This window comes from Psammomys obesus, unplaced genomic scaffold (assembly GCF_907164565.1).
Source record: "Psammomys obesus unplaced genomic scaffold, mPsaObe1.curated_primary_1811, whole genome shotgun sequence".
NCBI classification, from domain to species: domain Eukaryota; kingdom Metazoa; phylum Chordata; class Mammalia; order Rodentia; family Muridae; genus Psammomys; species Psammomys obesus.
The window spans coordinates 2,584,878-2,604,333 of NW_026585643.1; the positions used below are offsets into that span (position 1 = coordinate 2,584,878).

At 45.7% G+C, this 19,456-nt stretch overlaps 1 protein-coding gene across 4 annotated transcripts in view; it reads left to right on the forward strand.

Moving 5' to 3' along the window:
• The window catches only part of Parp4 (poly(ADP-ribose) polymerase family member 4), an 88,688-nt gene that overhangs the window by 16,072 nt on the left and 53,160 nt on the right, over positions 1-19,456 (forward strand). For all 4 annotated transcript variants that reach the window (XM_055616666.1, XM_055616675.1, XM_055616649.1 and 1 more), the window contains 8 exons: positions 2,542-2,691; positions 4,422-4,559; positions 5,743-5,916; positions 7,853-8,013; positions 11,239-11,376; positions 13,295-13,390; positions 18,086-18,269; positions 18,562-18,718. In XM_055616666.1, coding sequence (XP_055472641.1) covers positions 2,542-2,691; positions 4,422-4,559; positions 5,743-5,916; positions 7,853-8,013; positions 11,239-11,376; positions 13,295-13,390; positions 18,086-18,269; positions 18,562-18,718 — 1,198 coding nt within the window. The remainder of the gene's footprint in view (positions 1-2,541; positions 2,692-4,421; positions 4,560-5,742; positions 5,917-7,852; positions 8,014-11,238; positions 11,377-13,294; positions 13,391-18,085; positions 18,270-18,561; positions 18,719-19,456) is intronic.

Below are 19,456 nucleotides of genomic sequence, written 5' to 3' on the forward strand. Positions count from 1 at the left end.
TTTCCCTCCTCCTCCTCCATCTTTCCCTCCTCCTCCTCCATCTTTCCTTCCTCCTCTTCTGTCCTTTCTCCTCCTCCATCTTTTCCTCCTTATTCTCTTTTCCTCATCAGCCTCCATAGTGTTGCGACTACTGGCGTGAGCCACATACCTGCCTCACAACAGAGTCTTCCCTGTGGTTCACTGTGACAGTTCTCACACTGCTGTGCATGTGAAGTACTCGGGGCTCATGGTCACATAATGCCGGAGATGACAAGGATGGCTTTGCAGAAGCCATGACCTCTGTCCTATTTCAGTGTCAAGTCAAGAGCCCACTGTGATCTAAAACAATTATGAAATTAAAAAAAAAAAATGGACCCAGAGCGAATACCTCAGAGCTCAATGAAGTGTGCAAGAGGCATGTCTTCTCACATAGAGTCCACCTAGCAGACCTACCATGGCCAGAGACACAGCAGCCATTCTTCCATGAGAGAGGGCCTCACACTGATCCACACAGGCTCTGGAAGCTTACTATCTTGCCCCTAGCCCAGATGTCACTCAGGTAGACAGGAAAGACACACACATCAAACACAGCCATCAGAGAAGCCCTGACCCTCCGTTGTGTGTGCCTGTCATAACAAGGACTTCAGATAAGCATGGAGAGGCACCAGTTAAGCCTTCCTCAAGAAAGCCCGAAGCCTCAGTTTCCACCAGACATTCACTGAGGCCCTAATCGTACTGCAGTTTACCAGGGACGGCAGAACAATCACAGCTGACTGTTTTTTGGATGGGTGCAAAGGTCCGCATTTTGAGACAGATCTCACTCCCGCCTCGCCTTCTGATGTTGGGATCACAAGCCTACATTACTGCACCAGCCTTACAGCCGACTTTTATCAGGTTTCTGTGGGAACAGAGCTAGAACCTTAGTCCAGGGTCAGCTGTGTCCAGGTAGGAAACATTAAATCTTGTGCCCCAAAATACTTTGTTATATGGGTAAAAAGTAATGCAACATCAGATTGAAAACCATGGTAGACTGTGTTAGTCTTTAAAAAGGAAAACAATAGCGGTGTATAGTCTGAAACGGTGCGCCTCGGTTACCCTCCATCCTTAGCAAGCTCACATCCGAGCACTCCAGCAGAGGCCTGCTGTCTGCCTGCTGGGAGAAGCCTCACCTGGCAGTAGTGAGGGCTGCAGTAGCAGCTCCTCCTGTTTTCCCTGCTTCATGAAGCATCCTAGTAGAAAACTCTAAAAAACTTCCATTCTTAGGATGCTCTCCATCACTTAACAAACTATCTGAAATAAGTAACTCATAAAAATGAAAGGCTGGAGCTAGAGAGATGGCTCATAGGCTGGGTGTTTGCCCAGGGGACCTGAGTTTGGCTCCCAGCACCCATTTTTTAACAACTGAGAAAAGAATGAAAAGCTTTAGGGTGGGCCTGTTGCTCGGAGAAGTCTTGCCCAGCAGGTTCAAGGCCCCTTTGGTTCTCTTCGGCCCTGGGAAAGTTAAGACCCAAACTCTAGCATCTACTGTTTAAATGGAGTAGCTAGGGAGTATAGGTCATTTCTGTGAGTTTCAGAGATCGCTGCAGTGAGCAGTCTAGGAGCGTGATTTTGCCCTGTGGCTGTATGCCTCAGCGTGGGCACCAGGACTCCAGGCAGGGCAAACCATCGTCCTCTGTTGTCTGGGGTCTCTAAGCTGAGTTGCTCATGGTCGTGGAATGGGTTTCCTCCGAGAGCAGAAAGTGCCACAATCGTGGCTGCAGGAACAGCCCATGGCTCATGTTATGTGCCTGACCACAGAGCCTTCCTGCCCTTTTCCCCAGTGAAAGCCTACTTCGTTTTGACTGATGCCTGTCCCCATCCTTGGTAAGTTAGTTTTCTTTCCTTCCCTAACCTTGACTGACCTTCTACATTCCCAAAAAGGAGTGGATGCCAGTCTTCAAAGTTCATTAAACCAGTGTGCAAAGTAAGACTCCACAGGCCCTGAGCACGTGCTTGAAGAAATGCTTCCCCATACGGAGTCTTTTCTCTCTGTTCTGCCCACGTGGGCCTTCTCCTGCCTGAACTCCAGCTCTAAGGCTGTTCTTTGAAAACTGAATGGTTTAAGTGTTCCTTTTCTATCACTGTGATAAACCGCCAGGACCAAAGCAACTTGTAGAAGGAAGGAGTCTTTCATCGCTGTGGCAGGGAGGTGTGGCAGGAGGCAGGCATGGCCACTGGAGTGGCAAGATGAGAGCTCCTGTCTCCAACTGAAAGCAGAAAGGAGAAACAGGCAAAGAGTGTGACTTTTGAAACCCGGAAACAAAGCCTGCTTCTCCCCCATGATGTACTTCCCCCAACAAGATCATACCTCTCAAAACAAAAAACAAAAAACAAAAAACACCTGCCACCTAGGGGTCAAACCCTGACATCAGAGCCTGTGGGAGACATTTTCATTCAAACCAGCCTAGTAATTCTTTAGGAAAAGTCGTTTTTAAACACCTTCATGGCAGGATGTGGATATTCCCGGGAGAGATGAGTATGTTGGTGGGTTACTGTGTCTTTTCTGTGTGCTGTAATTCACAGACTAGAAGAGAGAGCACTGGAAAGCAGACCTCTGAAGGTGCGAGTGAGTATTATGAAAGTTACGTGGAAGACCTGAAGAGACAAGGATTTCTGCCCCAAGAACACGTTACAGCTGAAGCAACACAGCTGGCGTCGGAGAAACTGCAGGCAGTAAGTTTGGCTGTGACATGATTGTGCAAACCGCAGGCAGTGTGCTGGCTGTGCTATGATTGTGCAAACCGCAAGCAGTGCGCTGGCTGTGATATGATTGTGCAAACCGCAGGCAGTACGCTGGCTGTGATATGATTGTGCAAACTGCGGGTAGTAGGCCTGCTATGATACAATCCTGTCATGCTGGCTGAGTTGGGAGGATGTGCTGTGTGTCGTTTTGTCTGGTTTGATTTGTTTTTGTTTTTTGTTTTTTGTTTTTTTTTTTTAGATCCTCTCCTTCTTTAGTCAAACCCCCTGTCTTACCCTCCTAAGCACTAAGATTCTACACAGGCACCACCTTTTTTTTTTTTTAAACTGGGGTCTTACCATGTAATTCTGCCTGGCTTAAAACTTATTATGCAGACCAGCCCGGCCTTGAATTTACAGAGATTCACTGCCTGTGTTAAAGGCCTGTTGTGCTTCCTTCCCCAGCAATTTGAAGATCTGTTTTAGTTGGTTGATTTTACATGTGTGGATGTTTCGCCTGCATGCCTGTCGGGGCACTCTGGGTACTAACAGAGACCAGAAGAGGTCTTCACATCCTCTGGAACTGAAATTACAGGTGGCTGTAAGCTGAGGTGTAGGTGCTGGGAATCAAACCCAGGCCCCTGGGAAAGGCAGCCATTACTCTTAGCCATCTCTCTAGTCTAGAGCCACCTCTCTAGTCTTGATTTCAATCTTGGCCAGCATGGTGTCTTACACTTATAATCAAGCGCCTCGAAGGTTGAATTGAGAAGATCCAGGGTTCAAGTCTATCCAAAGCTACACAGTATGTTTGAAACCAGCCTTGGTTTCATGAAGCGCTGTCTCAGAGAAGGAAATACTGTCTTCATTTAAATAAAATAAACCCTGGCAGGGGAGAAGGGAAGCTAAAAGAAAGAAAGATAAACCTGAAGGCATGATCATACTGCCCAGTGAGCTGTGGGACAAGCTACAAGATCAATTGTTTATCTCAGCAACAAAGATTTCACTACTGTAGTGTGGGCTTTGGCTCCATGCTCCTTAACTCTTACTGCATGTGTTTAATGCCGCTGATGGGCCCTAATCTTACAGAGCAAAGGAACAGACAAGAGGGAGAATAAAATGGAAGAAAAGCGATAAGAGTGGGGGCAGAGAGGGGTGAGGACGACCAACCCCAGTGGAGAAAAGAGGCCTGAGCCGCTTAGGATCTGACTCTGTTCTGTGTTGCTGCCACAAGATACATGAGGCTAAAAACTTGATAAAGAGGGCTATTTGGCTCTCAGCCCGGTGGCTTGGAGGCAGAAAGCCCATGGCACTGGCATCCTTGTCTTCGTCGTAATGTGGAAGGGCTTCTTCTCCCTCAAGAAAGGTATCTATTGCCCTGCATTCTGAACAGGTTCCATCCGTCTCTGCCTCTGGAAGGATGAACCGCCGTGACATGTCCACAGCCAGGCCGCCAACACATGAACCTTGAGGGATGCTCAGCCGTTTCCAGCCTTAGCACCTCTCTTGGGCTATGTTGCTTTTTCTCACGCTTTGCTTCTGGGTTTATACTGTTGTGTTTGGTTGCTTGGCTGGTTGGTTGGTTGGGAGTGGAACCCAGGGTCTTGGATGCACTAGGCTAGTGCTCTGCTACTGACCTACACCCAGCTCCTCTGTCATCTTCACACAAAGTGCTCACGAGGGCTTTTCTTGGCTGGGGGTGATCCTTTGTCATTTTGTTGCTTCAGTTACTTCTGGAGGAGGTCGTAAGTTCGGGTACGCTGAGCCAGGAGGTGAGCAGTTTGGTGGAGATGATCTGGGCGGAAGCCCTGGGCCACCTGGAACACAAGCTTCTCAAGCCAGTGAACAGCATAAGCCTGAATGACGTAAGTCAAGTGTTACACTGAATGGTACAACAGACCTCCCTCCTGGCGAGCTGGTGTAAACACCAGTGCTAACATTGGTGCGCTGGTTGCTTTACTCTGAAGTCCAGTCCCCACTGTTCTTGCCTCATTCCCTAAAGAAAGGGAACATCCAGAGAGCAAATGTCCTTGTCATGTCGGATGTGCTGGTCAGTATAGGCCTAAGCATTAGTGCCAACGGTAGTGTCGCCAAGGGAGAGGTTGGTGGTGCCTCACTTAGATACCCAGCTCCTGACCTGCAATCCCTTCAGCCTTTCACCTTATCAGGAAAGTCAGGCTTGCTTCTAAACACCAGAACAGGCTGTTCTCTTCTCCGTTATGTATGATGCTGATTGAAAGAAGTGATTGACAGAAGATATTCCCAGTGATAAACTCATGCAGCTGAGCACTCCTCTGAAGACAGTGCAGGGAGCTTGCCCCTATGGGATGAAGCTAATTGTTTCAAGGAGAGACAGATTTCCTGCATAATTAGGAACGTAGCCCTGCTTTGAGGCTGGCATCGCTCTACATTCCTCATGAAAAGCAAGTCTTCTGTAGTTGCATTCATATTCCTGTCTGTGGAAATATGTGTTCATGTGTATAGAAATATGATGGTGCATTTTTCTTCAATGGTGTAGCCACGGAAAAGTTGCCCATGACCCAGCAAATAACCCTGCTTTTAAACAAATGCAAGCAACCTTTTAGTAACTCAGTGGGTTCTTTAAGAAATAACCTTAAGGAAGTTCCCACCACTTCTGAAGCACCTCCCTAGGGACTAAGCTTTAAAGATGAGCCTTAGAAACACAGTTAAGGCACAGGATTGAAATTGAGAAAGAAGTAATACATTTTACTGTTTTGTTTTTCGAGACAGGGTTTCTCTATATAGTCTTGGCTGTCCTGACCTCACTTTCTAGACCAGGCTGGCTTTGAACTCACAGAGATCTGCCTACCACTGCCTTCCTGAGTGCTGGATTATGGGTGTCCACCACTGTGCCTGGCATATGTTCTATTTTTTAAAACACCCAAACTGTAGCAGCATCAGCAATCTATAGAAAAGTCATATACACACACACACACACATATGTATGTATTCTTATATGTTTTATGCATATCTCCTATGGTTATCAAGATTTGAATTTTAATAAGATATTTGCTTTTCTGCTTGCAGGTGAGTAAAGCAGAGGGGATTCTCCTTCTAGTAAAAACAGCACTGAAGAATGGAGAAACAGTGGAGCAACTGCAAAAGACAATGGCTGAGTTCTACCGACTGATACCTCACAAACATCCAGAATCAGAAGAAGTCAGCCTGAGGTTGTTAGCTCAGAAAGAGGACCTTTGTCAGGTATGCTCCTGGAGTAAAGAATTAAATTAAGTGTGTTGCATGGTCATGCCATTAAAATATCCTGAATTGGAGCTGGAGAGATGGCATAGTGGTTAAGGACACTGGCTGCTCTTGCAAGGGGCCCACACCGTGGCTCACAACCATCTGTAATTCCAGTTCCAGGGGACCCAGCGTCCTCCTGGTCTCTGTGGGCACCAGCCATGTGCACATAAAATACAGTGAAGTCTTTAAAAAAAAAAAAATAAAGCTAGGCGTGGTAGTGCCTGCTTTTAATCCCAACACTTGGGAAGCAGAAATAGGCGTGTCTCTGTGAATTTGAGGCCAGCTTGGTCTACATTGTTCAAAGACAGCCAGGGCTATATAGAAAGACCCTGTCTCAAAAAACAAACAAAAATATAATAGCAATAATAATAATAGTATAAAAATAAAAAAATGCATACGGTGACTAAAGTCATGCATGGTGAAACACACTTGTAATTCCAGCAGAGGAAGAAGGAGCAGGGGTTCAAGAGCAATATCATCTGGGTCCAGCCTGGGCTACATGAAACCCTCTCTCAAAAAAAAAAAAAAAAAAAAAGGAGGGGATGGAGAGATGGCTTAGTGATTAAGAGCACTTGCTGCTCTTGCCAAAGACCCGCTTTCAGCTCCTAGCACCCACACGTGGCTCACAGCCATCCATAAGTCCAGTTCCAGGGGCTCACATGTCCTCTCCTGACATCTACCAGCACCAGGTGTGTTCACGGTATACACACACACACACACACACACACACACACACACACGTAAGCAAAACATTTTTACAAATAAAGAGTGAGTAAGTCTTCAAAAAGTGGTGCACGTGCCAAGCGTGGTGGCGCACACCTTTAGCCCCAGCACTCAGGAGGCCGAGGCAGGCGATTCTCCGTGAGTTCCAAACCAGCCTGGTCCACATACTGAGTTCTAGGACGGCTAGGGCTATGTAGAGAGACGGTGTCTCAAAAAAAAAAAAAAAGAGAGAGAGAGAGAGAGAGAAACAGACAAAAAGTGAGGCGTGCGATGATCGTGTGTGCTCTTGATGTCAGACTGTTGGGATTTGGGATCACGCTTCCCTTCATGTCTGTGAGGACATTTCCAGAGATGTTTAACTGAGGAGAGGAGGTCTACCCTCTACCCTGAAGGTGGGCAGTGGCCCCATGGTCCTGGACTGAAGAAAGCAGAGAAAGTGACCTGGGCACTTCCTCTCTCTCTGCTTCCTCACAGCAGATGCAATGTCGGCGGAGGTGTCCCAGTCCTGCCACCATCCGTCTCTACCGTGACGGGCTGTCCCCTAAACCAGGAACAAAACAAGCCTTTCTCCCTTAGGTTGCTTTTGTTGCCTATTTTGACACAACAATGAGAAATTTAAAAAGGAGTGTACATTAATATAGTATATTAAGTTGCTATATTTGCTACAGTGAGGCAATTCTTTCTTTCTATGTATGTATGTATGTATGTATGTATGTATGTATGTATGTATGTATCTGTCTGTCTGTCTGTTTATCTATATTTGAGATGGTCATTTCTCTATTCATCCCAAGATAGCCTTGAATTCCTGGGCTCAAGTAATCCTGCCTCAGACTCTCAAGTAGACAGGAAAACTGAGTTTTAATAACTTTATTTTTTCTAATAAGACTTGCATTGCCACTTGGGCTGGCCTGGAACTTACTGTGTAACCTAGGGTAAGCTTGAACTCATAGCAGTGTGCCTGCCTCCTCTCCCCAAGGGGGTTACAGGTGCAGTCACCATGCCCAGCTTTCTACCCAGCTGTATTCAGTTTGTTTTTCTACCAACATCCAATATTAATCAAAAACTCTGTGGAAAAACTAATTTTTATCTTTTTGGAAGATATTGATTTAATATACGTATTAACTTTAAATATGTGTTTTTTCTAATATCTCTGTATCATTTCCTCCCACAGCTGGTAAGAGACATGGTGAATGTTTGTGAAACGAATTTATCCAAACCCAACCCACCATCTCTCGCCAAATACCGAGCTTTGAGATGCAAGATCGAACACATTGAACAGGATACCAAGGAGTTTTCCAGGGTGAGAAAAGAGGTGTTGCAGAGTGCTCACAGGTGGGTGAATCAGGTCTCCGATACCAACGCAATGCCCTTTCCATCCTGCTGGCAAGTCAGTCGCGATGTTAGGGGCTGATCCTCCGTGTTCAGACAAGACAGCTGCAGTATGATGGCAAAGAGTTACGCTCTTCTGTGTTCACATTGTTTTGAGGGGCTGGCAAGATGACACAGTGGGTCAAAGCACTTGCTGCTAAACCCAACCACCTGAGTTTGATCCTCAGGAAACAAGGAACCAGCTCCTACAAGTTGTCTCTAGCCTTCAGGGAGCGCTGTGAGACCTATGGACACAGACACACATTTCTAGTGGCTGGCACCACTCCTGGTTTTGGGTCCTGAACAGTGTAAGAGAGCGCAACACCAGCAGAGAGAAGGAGTAAATAGCAAGGATCTACGCTTTTCTCCCTTCTTGCTCTTGCTCGTGTGTGTGTGTGTGTGTGTGTGTGTGTGTGTGTGTGTGTGTGTGCGCGATGTGAATAGCCGCTCTGAGTCCTGCCTGTGCTTCTCTGGGATTGTAAACCAAATTAACCCTCTCCTCCCCCGAGCTGCTTTTGGTCAGTGTACTTTACAATAGCAACAGAGATGACCCCGGGGCAGGAGCCATTAAATACCAGCTGCATTTGCGTCCTCAGCGTATGATCACTGACTCCTCCACATGACACTTTTTCTAGCTAAGACTGTCTGGTTTGGTGTGGCTTGGTTTGGTTTGGTCTGATTTGGTCTGGTCTGGTTTGGTTTGAGGCAGGGTGTCATTCTTCAGCCCAGGATATCCTTGAATCCAGAGAGATCCTCCTGCCTCAGCCTCCAGGGGGCTGGGATTATAGGCATGAATACCATGTCCAGCTAAGTCCAACGTACTTTGTGAAAGTTTAGAAACCACGTAAACTACAGAGAGAGAGATCGCGCTCAGCCTGTCACTGCCCATATCATAACCACTTAGGATCTTGGAGAGGGCCATATCTCGTTCTGAATTATTCTTTCTTCAACTCACCTGGGACGTGCTGATAATGGATGAAATGCTGTGACTGTCGGTGACTTATTTTGCAGGTAGGCGGGTTGAGGCAGGGTCTTACTGTGTAAGTAACTTACAGGCTAACTTAGGAGTCACTGTGTAGACCACACTGGCCTTGACCTTGTATCAGTCCTCCTCCTGCCTGTTTCCCCAACTGCTAGGGTGACAAGTGTGTGCCATCATCCAGAGCTTGATTGCCATTTGTTCATCTCTGTGGTATAAACACTCCACCCATGGCCAGCATCGAGGTATGGTAGGATGCTTCTGACCATGGACTCAGGAAGGCTTCATGGCTTCCTCAGCCCACAGTACTATCCTTCAGCACTTTCCCCAGTGTTCCATGCCTCCCTGCCTAGGCCAGTTATTCACAGCCATCATGAATTCTTCCTACCATCACCTAGTGTCTATTTTCCTCCAAAGTACCCTTCATTTCTCAGCCTCTACACTCTACCTGCCAGCACCTTTGGTCAGGATGATAGCGTGCCATCCAGGGCCTGCCATCTCCTCCGTGATGTGTTTTCCTCTCCTACTTAGCCCGTCCACCTGAGCTCCTGTAACAACCTGGTAGGTTGTGCCATGAGCGCAGCATCGTGCAATGTCGCAGTAAAGGTCACCTAAAAAGAGTGGCCTTTCTACCACACTTTTTCCTGAGCCTAGTTGGTTTTCTTAGTCACACATAAGTAATTTGGTAACTTCTTAATTTTTGCCTCTCTCATTAGAATGTAAACTCCATGAAGCCCGAAACCCTGTTGCCTTCCCCCCCCCCCCCCGGGGAAATATTCAGCAAAAGATTATGATTGTGGATGCATAAATGAATGCATTTCCAACCCATGGTCAGAGGGCTGTGTACCTTGACACAGCCCATGGATGGAATAGTTATAGCACAGTTCATATTAAATATGTGACTGCTCAGTTTCTGCCAACTTGTCACAAACTAGTGTCATCTGGAAAGAGGGAACCTCAACTGAGGAGTTGCCTCCATCAGATTGAGCTGAAGGCAAGTCTCTGAGACATTTTCTTGCTGAATGATTGCTATGGATGGCCCAGCCCACTGTGGACAGCGGAAGCCCTGGACATGCGGTCCTGGATTGTCTAAGAAAGCAAACCATGGGGAGCATTTCTCTGTGGTCTCTGCTTCAGTTCCTGCCTCCAGGTCTCAAACTTGCTTGTGTTCCTGCCCTAGGTTCCCTTCATGATGGACTGTAATCTATAATAAAAACAACAACAACAAGTAACCAGATTAAATGATTCTTTCATATAGAAGAGAAAGAAATCATATGGTCTCTATAGTTGATCAAATTTGGAATCGTGTTTTACATAAAGTCTTGTAAACTTTATATAAGAGAGAGTGTGTGAGTAAGCACTGAAAGGGTCAGACTAACTTTGTAACCTGTACGTCTTCTAAAGCCTATAGCTTTGAGTGTTAGGTTCAGGTTAAGCTAACGCCTCTTAGTACCTTTCCAGAGAATGGAGAAATGTGACCCTATCTGTGAGGACAGATAGAAAAAAAAAAAGGCAAGCAAGCAATGACCTTCACTCAGCAAAAAGAAGGACCAGACCCTTGCCTTCGAGATAATGTTTCTTAGCAACAAACCCAGACTCCTTCTGAGTAGCTTTTGACCTCCAGCCAAGAGCCCGCAGCCCTAAGCTTCAAGGATGAGCTAACCACCCCCACCTTCAATTGCAGCTGCATCCACACTTGGCAGGACTGGCCAAGCTTGAGCACCTAAGACTAACCAATGATCTTACTTTATAGCTTCCTCATCCAATCCTAAATTGCCCAAACTTCAACTTCAAATTTCCCGCAATTTTTCTTTTAAAAACCTAAAGGCCTTTGTCTCCCAGTGCCACTCTTTGCTGACTGGCAGGGGTGACCCCATTGCGCAATGGTTAATAAACCTCTTGCTTTTGCAACGAGTCTTGGTCTGGGGGAGTTTCTGGGAAGGGCGCGATCTTGAATTCCTGAGCTGTGAGACCCCAAGTCTTACAGTGTGAACACATGCCCTTACCACAGTGTGCGCGTGAAGCTCTGAGGAGGTTTGTGGGGGCTGGTTCTCCTCTTCTGCCACATGGGCTCTTGCGACTTGGTGGCAGGCTTGGTGGCAAGCACCTTTAAGCACAAATATCTGAGTTTCTTGAGATTTTACATGTCATTGACGTTTTCTTTTTCCTCTAATTGTGTGACCTTAAGGTTTTTCTTCTAATTCTTCCAGTGAATGTCCAGTAGATGTCTTGCAAATATTTACAGTTGGCAGAGTAAATGAAGCTACAGAGTTTTTGGGCAAACTGGGTAACACGAGGCCCTTATTTCATGGATCTCCTGTGCGGAACATGCTTGGAATCTTGTCCCGGTGAGATGTGCTCACAAATGTGAAATGTTCCCCTCTCTTGTCTGCTTTTGTCTAAACTGTATGTCTTTGGTTCTAAACAATACCATGGTAAATACACAAAACACATGGGCTTCTCAGTTAAAAGCAGCACATTTATTCATGGAGAAAATGATAGTCATTTAAATTCTGTATTTGTGATTGTGTGTTATGTATTTGTGGTCTTTTTAAAGGGGTTCTATGTAGGTATTAATTGCTCCTTGAGAGTTAGGGATGGTGATGTCTGTTATCCCAGCACTTGGCAGGTAGGGCAATTGCATCTAGCTCCAGCCCAGCCTTGGCTACAGAATGGATTCAAGACCATGGCTCAGAAAGACCAAACTGCAAATGAACACACACACACACACACACATACACACACCTGAAACAGTCAACTGCTCCTTCACAATGACCTCATATGAAAATGAGCCTTTCTATATCTCATAGTTAGAGTGTCCAGGAACTGTGAGTTATTTATCTGAAGCACAACCCTAGTTTTCGAATTGCTTTGAATAATCACATACTATTGGACCAGAAGCTGAAGTTACAGGGGCAAGGGAAATTATGAGTATATTTCAGTCCTTTAAGTACTTAGGAAAATTAAGAGATATTTGGGTATGGTGATGCAGTAATTCTAGCATTCTGGGGGCTGAGGCAGAGGCAGAGGCAGGTAGATCTCCATGAGTTCAAAGCCAGCTTGGTCTACATAGCAAGTTCCAGGCCAACCAAGACTACATAGTGAGACTCTGTCTTGAGAAAGAAGAAGAAAAGGAAGAGAAGGGGGAGAAGGAGGAGGAAGAAAAGGAAGACAAAGAGGAGGAGGAAGTGGAGGAAGAGGAGGAAGCTGAAACTTAAGGGCTGGAGATGTGGGTTAGTAGTACAGCCTGGTATGAGTGAGGTCCTGGATTCAATCCCAACTACTGAAAAACAAACAAATTAATTAATTATATAGACATGGTCTTTCCACATAGGACCAAACCCCAAAAATCATCTTATAAAATCAATCTGATGCAAAATTTAAACAATTGATTTTTCTGTAGTGAAGAACAGAAGCCTGCCCTTGCCTGACTGTGTAGAGAACGCCATGGTTTCACACTGCGGGAATTCTGAATGTTGGAAGTCCAGTAGGAACCTGTATAAGATCCTGAGCAGTGAAGAGAATCAGTCAGCATTGGGCAGTTACTCTGGGGTCTTGCCTGGAGGAGGCAGGAACAATGGCCAAGAGCCCATGTGGTCAAGACAGTGGTGGGCAAACAACCGTAGCTGGTAACATGTTACCGGCACATGTCGCTCTGGGAGAGTACAGTTATGCTTGCCATCTAAGCAGTTGCTTCCAGAGCTTTCTCAGATGCTAAGACCTCTAACACTCAAGGGTCTTACATAAAAGAGTTTGCATAGACTGGAGTTGGTTTTCGCTGTATACTTAAGTTATATCTCTATGATTTAATGGTATCCAATATGGTGTGCATGCGTGGAGATTGTTGACAGGAAATGTTGTGTAGAAACTGATGACAAGGGCTGGAGAGATGGCTCAGAGGTTAAGAGCACTGGCTGCTCTTTCAGAGGTCCTAAGATCAATTCCCAGCTACCACACAGTGATTCAGACCATCTATAATGGGATCTGATGCCCTTTTCTGTCATGTACAGGAAGTGAGAGCCCTCATATTGATAAATAATCTTTAAAAAAAAAACTAATGAGAAGAAAAATCTATACATACTCAGCAGAGATGAGTTGTTTTGTTTTGTTTTCTGACTATTTGGAATCCATGGCAGATTGACTGTAGGTATGGAGGGCCAGTTGAGGTTTATAAAGACAGATGAATTTGCTGTTGGTCACTGGGCTTAAGGCTGTGTGGAAGAGTTCTTTCTCCTGGTAAACCATGATCCTGCCCTTGTCTTTCAGAGGGTTGCTCTTACCTAAGGTAGCTGAAGACCGAGGTGTGCAAAGAACAGATGTTGGCAATCTGGGGAGCGGGATCTACTTCAGCGACTCACTCAGGTTAGTGTGTTCTGTCCCATCCCCCACCCCTGAGGGCTTCTCGCAGACTTCCTTCTCTTTTGTTAGTGAGGAACTCTCTCACCCCCTAAAGCATCCCTGACAGCAGCTATTTCTTCAGCATGCTGTAAAAGCATGGCTTCTGTGCTGAACATTGAGCAGATTGTGTTTGAAGTCTTGATGGTTTTCTTTTACTTGGAGCCTTTAATTTTATTACCCTTATCTATTTCTTCTGTGTGTGGATTTGCATGTGGAGTGGGGGAGATGTGGGCATGCCATCGTGCACCTGTGGAGGTCAACCAACAACTTGACTGCGGTTCTTCCCTCCCACAAAGCAGGTCCCAGGGGTCACACTCTCCTCAGGCTTGGTAGCAGGACCTGTACTCACTGAGCCATCTCGACAGCCTGCCTCAGCTTTCACATATGTTTTCCACCTGGATCTTCTCCAGCGCCCTTCATCTCCTCTACCCTCAGACCCCACCCCACAGGAAAATTCTCGAATACCACAGATGGGGACCTTAAGGACACCAGGGGGCTCTTGCCTCAGGATGTGCAATATAAATGGGGCATATGAGGGAGCAGGCCTCTGCGATTTTGTCCTTTCTCCGGGCCAGTGGTTACTCTCCTGTTCCTGCAGTAAAGCACAGCCACAGCAACTGATAGAAGGGTTTGTTGGTTTGGGCTCAGGGTTCCGGGTTTAGAGTATGAGATGGTGGAGCAAAGGCGCAGCTTCAGGAGCATGAAGCCGAGGGCTCACGTCTGAACCACAAGTGCAAAACAGAGTGTCCTAAAAACGGTATGAGGCTTTGAAGCTTCAAAACCAGCCCCCAGCACACACTTTTCCAATTCCACTCCCTCCTAAGCCTCCACAAATAGTCTCATCAACTGGGGACCCAGCGTTCAAATGCCTGTGGCGGGGTGGGGACACCTCATTCATGCACCACCCCAGCAGCGCTTGCTCCTGCTGACCACTGCTCTCGCTCACTCTCAGTTAGCAGACTTGTTTTTAAACAAAATCCCAAATGTTCCATTTTACCAATAAAAACTTAGGAACCAGATGCTGGGGTTGGAAAGCCTGCCAGCTCAGAGAGACAGAGAAAGCCCCCAGCTGACCTCCCCACTCAGCTGACATCCCCAAAGGAAAAGGCCCTTCTCCTTCCCTACACGGTCTTTAAAACCCTGCAAACTGAATGTCCCTTCTTTCTCCTTCCTGTGTGTCTCTCTGTCTGTCCTCCAGACTTCCTCTCATTCTCTGTGGTTTTTTGCCTGTGTTCACTCCCTGTCAACTGGTTGCTTGATCTGCCTCTTAACCCATGGTTGACTTTATTTAATCCTGTTTCAGAAAGCTCTTGGGTTAAGGTGTGTGCTAGGGCTGAGCCATACCCCAACTAGAAACAGGTTTTTTTCAGTACACAGTCTCAAGGTTCACAATGTGAACCCAAGTATCCTGCAACAGTGGATTTTGTCTCCTTGTTGTATAAGTTTTCTTGAGATGAAGTCTCATTGTGTAACTCTGGCTGGTCGAGGACTTCCAGTGTAGACCAGGGTGCCTTAGACTCACAGAGATCTGCCTGCCTCTACCTCCCTAATGCTGGGGTTAAAGCCGTGTGCTGTCACACCCACTTCCTTGTTATTCTTTAAATTTTATACTGTAAAATTTTATACAGCCATCATGATGGCTCAGCCAGTAAAAGTTCTTACAGCACTTATGTGGCAACCAGAGTTCAATTCCTAGAATCCATATAAAGGTGGAGAAAAAGAAGTGACTCCACAAAATTGTCCTCCGATCTTCAGAGTCATGGCCATGGCACAAGTGTCCAGCTATCACACACACACACACACACACACACACACACACACACACACACACATTAAACACAAAGAAGTAACTTTTGGCAGCATGATGTCAGTGAGAAAGGCTGAATAGAGAAAGCTCATGCTCCCTGCCCTAGGCATGCAACAAATTTTATGTACTTATTCTCTCTTCAACAAAAGAATTATGAGTAGACCAAATTACAGTCAACTGAGAAGGGCTCTGTAGACCTGAGAGAGGAGGTAGTCCTTGCATTCCCTCTCATGAGCCTGAGGAAGAAGAGGCTAGGACTGATGTCCTGAGGGTGCCAAGAGCCAGCTCTGAGGACAGGATCAGGTGTATTTGCAAGTTACAGGGAAGTACCAGAGACTGGGAGAGGTTTCTGAAGTAGTGGGTAAAATTGTTCTTTTCCTCGTAAGTCAAATTAAGCCACATATAGTTCCTCACTGTTGTATCCTCCGCCCTTAGGAGCTGAGACAGGCAGATTACTGTGAATTTGAGACAAGTAGAGTTAAGAGCCCTGGCTCTTCTTTCAGATTCCCAGCAATAGCGGCTCACAACCAACTGTAAGTCCAGCTCCAGGGGATCCAGTGCCCTCTCTGGCCTCTGTGGGCACTAGACATGTATGTAGTTCGCAGACATACATGCCGGCAAAACACTCAGATAAGGGAAAAAAATAAAGATTAAAAACAAAAAAACAATACAGGCTGGGCTATACCTCAACTGGTAAGGTGTTGGCTAACACATGAGGCCTTATGTCCATCTCTAGCACCACATAAACCCAGTGTGGTAGCTATAAGACCCCATCTTGGAGGGGAATAAAAGAGGGGGATGTCTCAGGCATAGCGGAACACTTCCATAATCCTTGAACTACAGAGGTGAAAACAGGAGAACTCTGAGTTCATGGTCTGCCCCAGCCCAGGAGTGAGTTCAAGATCATTCTAAGCTATGATGAGACCCTGTCTATAAATAAAAATTAAAATTAAAAAAAAAAAGGAAAGAAAAGAAAAACTGCTGATTCTCAATCTCTGACCCAGTTGTCATGAGGAATGTTTACTCTCCATGTGACTCAGGAGGGGTTATGAGAATGGGACGCCTCTCTCTCTTTTGGCCAGCTTGGCATTTAATGAGCTTCAGTGCAGCAAATTCAATACAGCTTTCTTAACTCACAAAGTGGTTCTTCTTTGAGGGGCAAGGAGGATTATAGAAGCTAGAGAGGTTGAGGACACCAGGAGAACATGGCCTCCAGAATCAACTAAGCAGGGCTCACAGGGCCTCACAGAGACTGAAGCAACAGTCATGGGGCCTGTTTGGGTCTGAACTAGGCCCTCTGCATATATGTTATGGTTGTGTAGCTTGGTGTTTTGTGTGACTCCCAACAGTGGGAGTGGGGCATATCTCTGACTCTTTTGCCTGCACTTGGGACCCTTCTCTAACTGCTGGGTTGCCTCACCCTGCCTTGCTATGAGAGTTTGTGCCTGGTCTTCCTGTAACTTGTTATGTCTTGTTTGGTTGATATCCCTGGTGGCCTCCTCTTTTGTTTGTTTGTTTGTTTGTTTGTTTTGTTTTGTTTTTTGAAGGGAAACAGGGAAGAGTGGATCTGGGGAAGAGAGAAGAGGAGGAGGGGGACTGGGAAGAAAGGAGGGAGGGAAAACTGCGCTTGAGATGTGACAGGGAGAAAGTGGCTGCAGCTTTGATTTACCACTATCTCACACGTTTCTACTCTGCTTTTAAGGTTTATTTATTTTATGTACATGAACGCACTGTTTTCATGCACAGCAGAAGAGGGAATCAGTTCCATTACAGATGGCTGTGAGCCACCATGTGGGTGCTGGGAATTGAACTCAGGTCCTCTGGAAGAACAGCCAGTACTCTTTACCTCTGAGCCATCTCTCCAGCCCCCTAATCTGCTTTTAAAACTGGGATTGTGAAATACACTAGCTACTTTTATGGGGGAAAAAAAGTGTTCCTTTTTATTCATTACTCTGGCATTTCTTGCAACACAATATAGATATTTTTAGTAGCTGAGAGACTTCGTCCCTGAGACAAAGTGCTCTGAGCCCTACCTGCCATACAGAAGGGCACTATACATGCCTTTCCCTAAGATTTTGTTTGTTTTTCTTCTTTTGAGAAAGGCTCTCACTATCTAGCCCAGGCTAGCTGGGAACTCATTATGTATACTAGGCTAGCCTGGAACCTGCCGTGATTATCCTGCCTCAACCTTCTAAGAACTCGAATTACAGGCGTGTGCTGCATTGAATTTTTTTTAAATGAATAAGTACATAATGAGCAACTCCTTTTTCTCTTCTCTCCTCCATCCTTCTCCTCTTGCCCTCTTCTTTAACAGGGTTTCACTGTAGCCCAGGCTGACCTTGAACTCATGACTCTTCTGCCTCACTCTCCCACGTGTTGGGTTAGAGGTGCGTGCCTGCCCAAGTTCTGACTTGTATCTTTGGAGCTACTGCAGTGGTAGTAAACTTTGGAATGATCTCCCTAGAAAGTCTTTCGGCAATGCAGGCTGAGGGTCCCTTGTCTAAAGTACTAGAATTTTTTTTTTTTTCAGATTTGGGATTATATGTGTCTACATAAAAGAGATGGCTTCAGGAACACCCAAATCCAAACATGAAATTCATTTCCGTTTCGTCTACATCCGATAAATGTCGCCTGGTGGTGATTGTATACCATCTGTTTAGTGAGCCTACCTCAGGCAGCAACCATCACCAGGTTAGGGGTAGAATTTTCCATCTTTGGTGTCACTCCAGTGCTCACAGTTTTCAATTTGGGGCCACTTTGATTCAGCGCCCAACTCCTGTCTCCTATTTGTACCGTGACGTGAGGCAGGCCTGTAGCCGATGTAACCTGGGCTCATTTTCTCCTTCATGCAGCACAAGCATTAAGTACGCGCAGGCAGGAGAGACCGAAGGCTCCAGACTCCTGGTCGTCTGTGACGTTGCCCTGGGGAAGTGTGTGGACTTGGTCCAGAAGGACTTTTCTTTAACTGAGGCGCCACCGGGCTATGACAGCGTGCATGGAGTTTCAGGAACAGCCTCTGACCCTACAGACTTTGAGGTATTTTATCTCGGGAGACATGCAGACCCAGCACCTACCACTTAAAAGAAAAAACAAACAGTAAGCAAACAAGAAACAAACAAACAAACCAAAACAGGCAAAATGAGTTCCAAGTGTGCAAGACCAGCCTCAGAGGGTTGCTTTTATTTTTATTAAATATGTTTTAATTCAGGTCGTGCCTGTCTGTTAAGCTCGGTCTTTGCTGAATTAACAAGTATGGGCTGCTGCTTCTCCGAGAGCAGCCGCTCTTCTCTGCACGTGTTAACCTCCTATCGATTCGCATTTGCTCTAGGACGATGAATTTGTTGTATATAAAACCAATCAAGTTAAAATGAAATACATTGTTAAATTTTGCATCCATGGAGATCAAATAAAGGACTTTCATCCTCATGAAAATACTGAATTAGAGGAACATAGAGCTGAGCCTTCAGATGTTTCAAAGATTGAAGGTAAGACAAGTTCCTTCCTTCTTTCCTTCTTTTTTCTTCCTTCCTTCCTTTTGAGACAGGGTTTCTCTGTGTAGCCCTGGCTGTCCTGGACTTGCTTTATAGACCAGGCTGACCTCGAATTCACCGTGATCCAACTGCCTCTGCCTCCCGAGTTCTGGGACTAAAGGTGTGCACTACCATAAGTTTTCTTGAGTACTGTTTTATGCGGTAATATAAAACTGAAATAAATAATTATTTCAGAAGCACTTATATTCGTGTTTCGTAGCAGCATCTATGACCTATTTCATTTTATCTTGAACATATACAAACCAAGATGTTTAAGAAAGATAAGTGAGCTCACAGCCCTTTGCTTTGTCACTAGCATGCCTAAGTTGACTTGTTCTTAGGAATGGCTTAACAATGCAATTCATTTTGGGGTCTCTAGTTTTTGTAGCTATAGAAAAATACTAGGCATGTTGAAAGAAAAAAAAGTTTGCAATATTTACTTATTTGTGTGTGCATGTGTGTGTGTCTGTGTCGTTGGGCTGGAGAGATGGCTCAGAGGTTAAGAACACTGGCTGTTCTACCAAAGGTCCTGAGTTCAATTCCCAGCAACCACATGGTGGCTCACAACCATCTATAATGAGATCTGGTGCCCTCTGCTGGTATGCAGGCACACACGCAGGCAGAACACTGCATAATAGATAGATAGATAGATAGATAGATAGATAGATAGATAGATAGATAGATAGATAGATA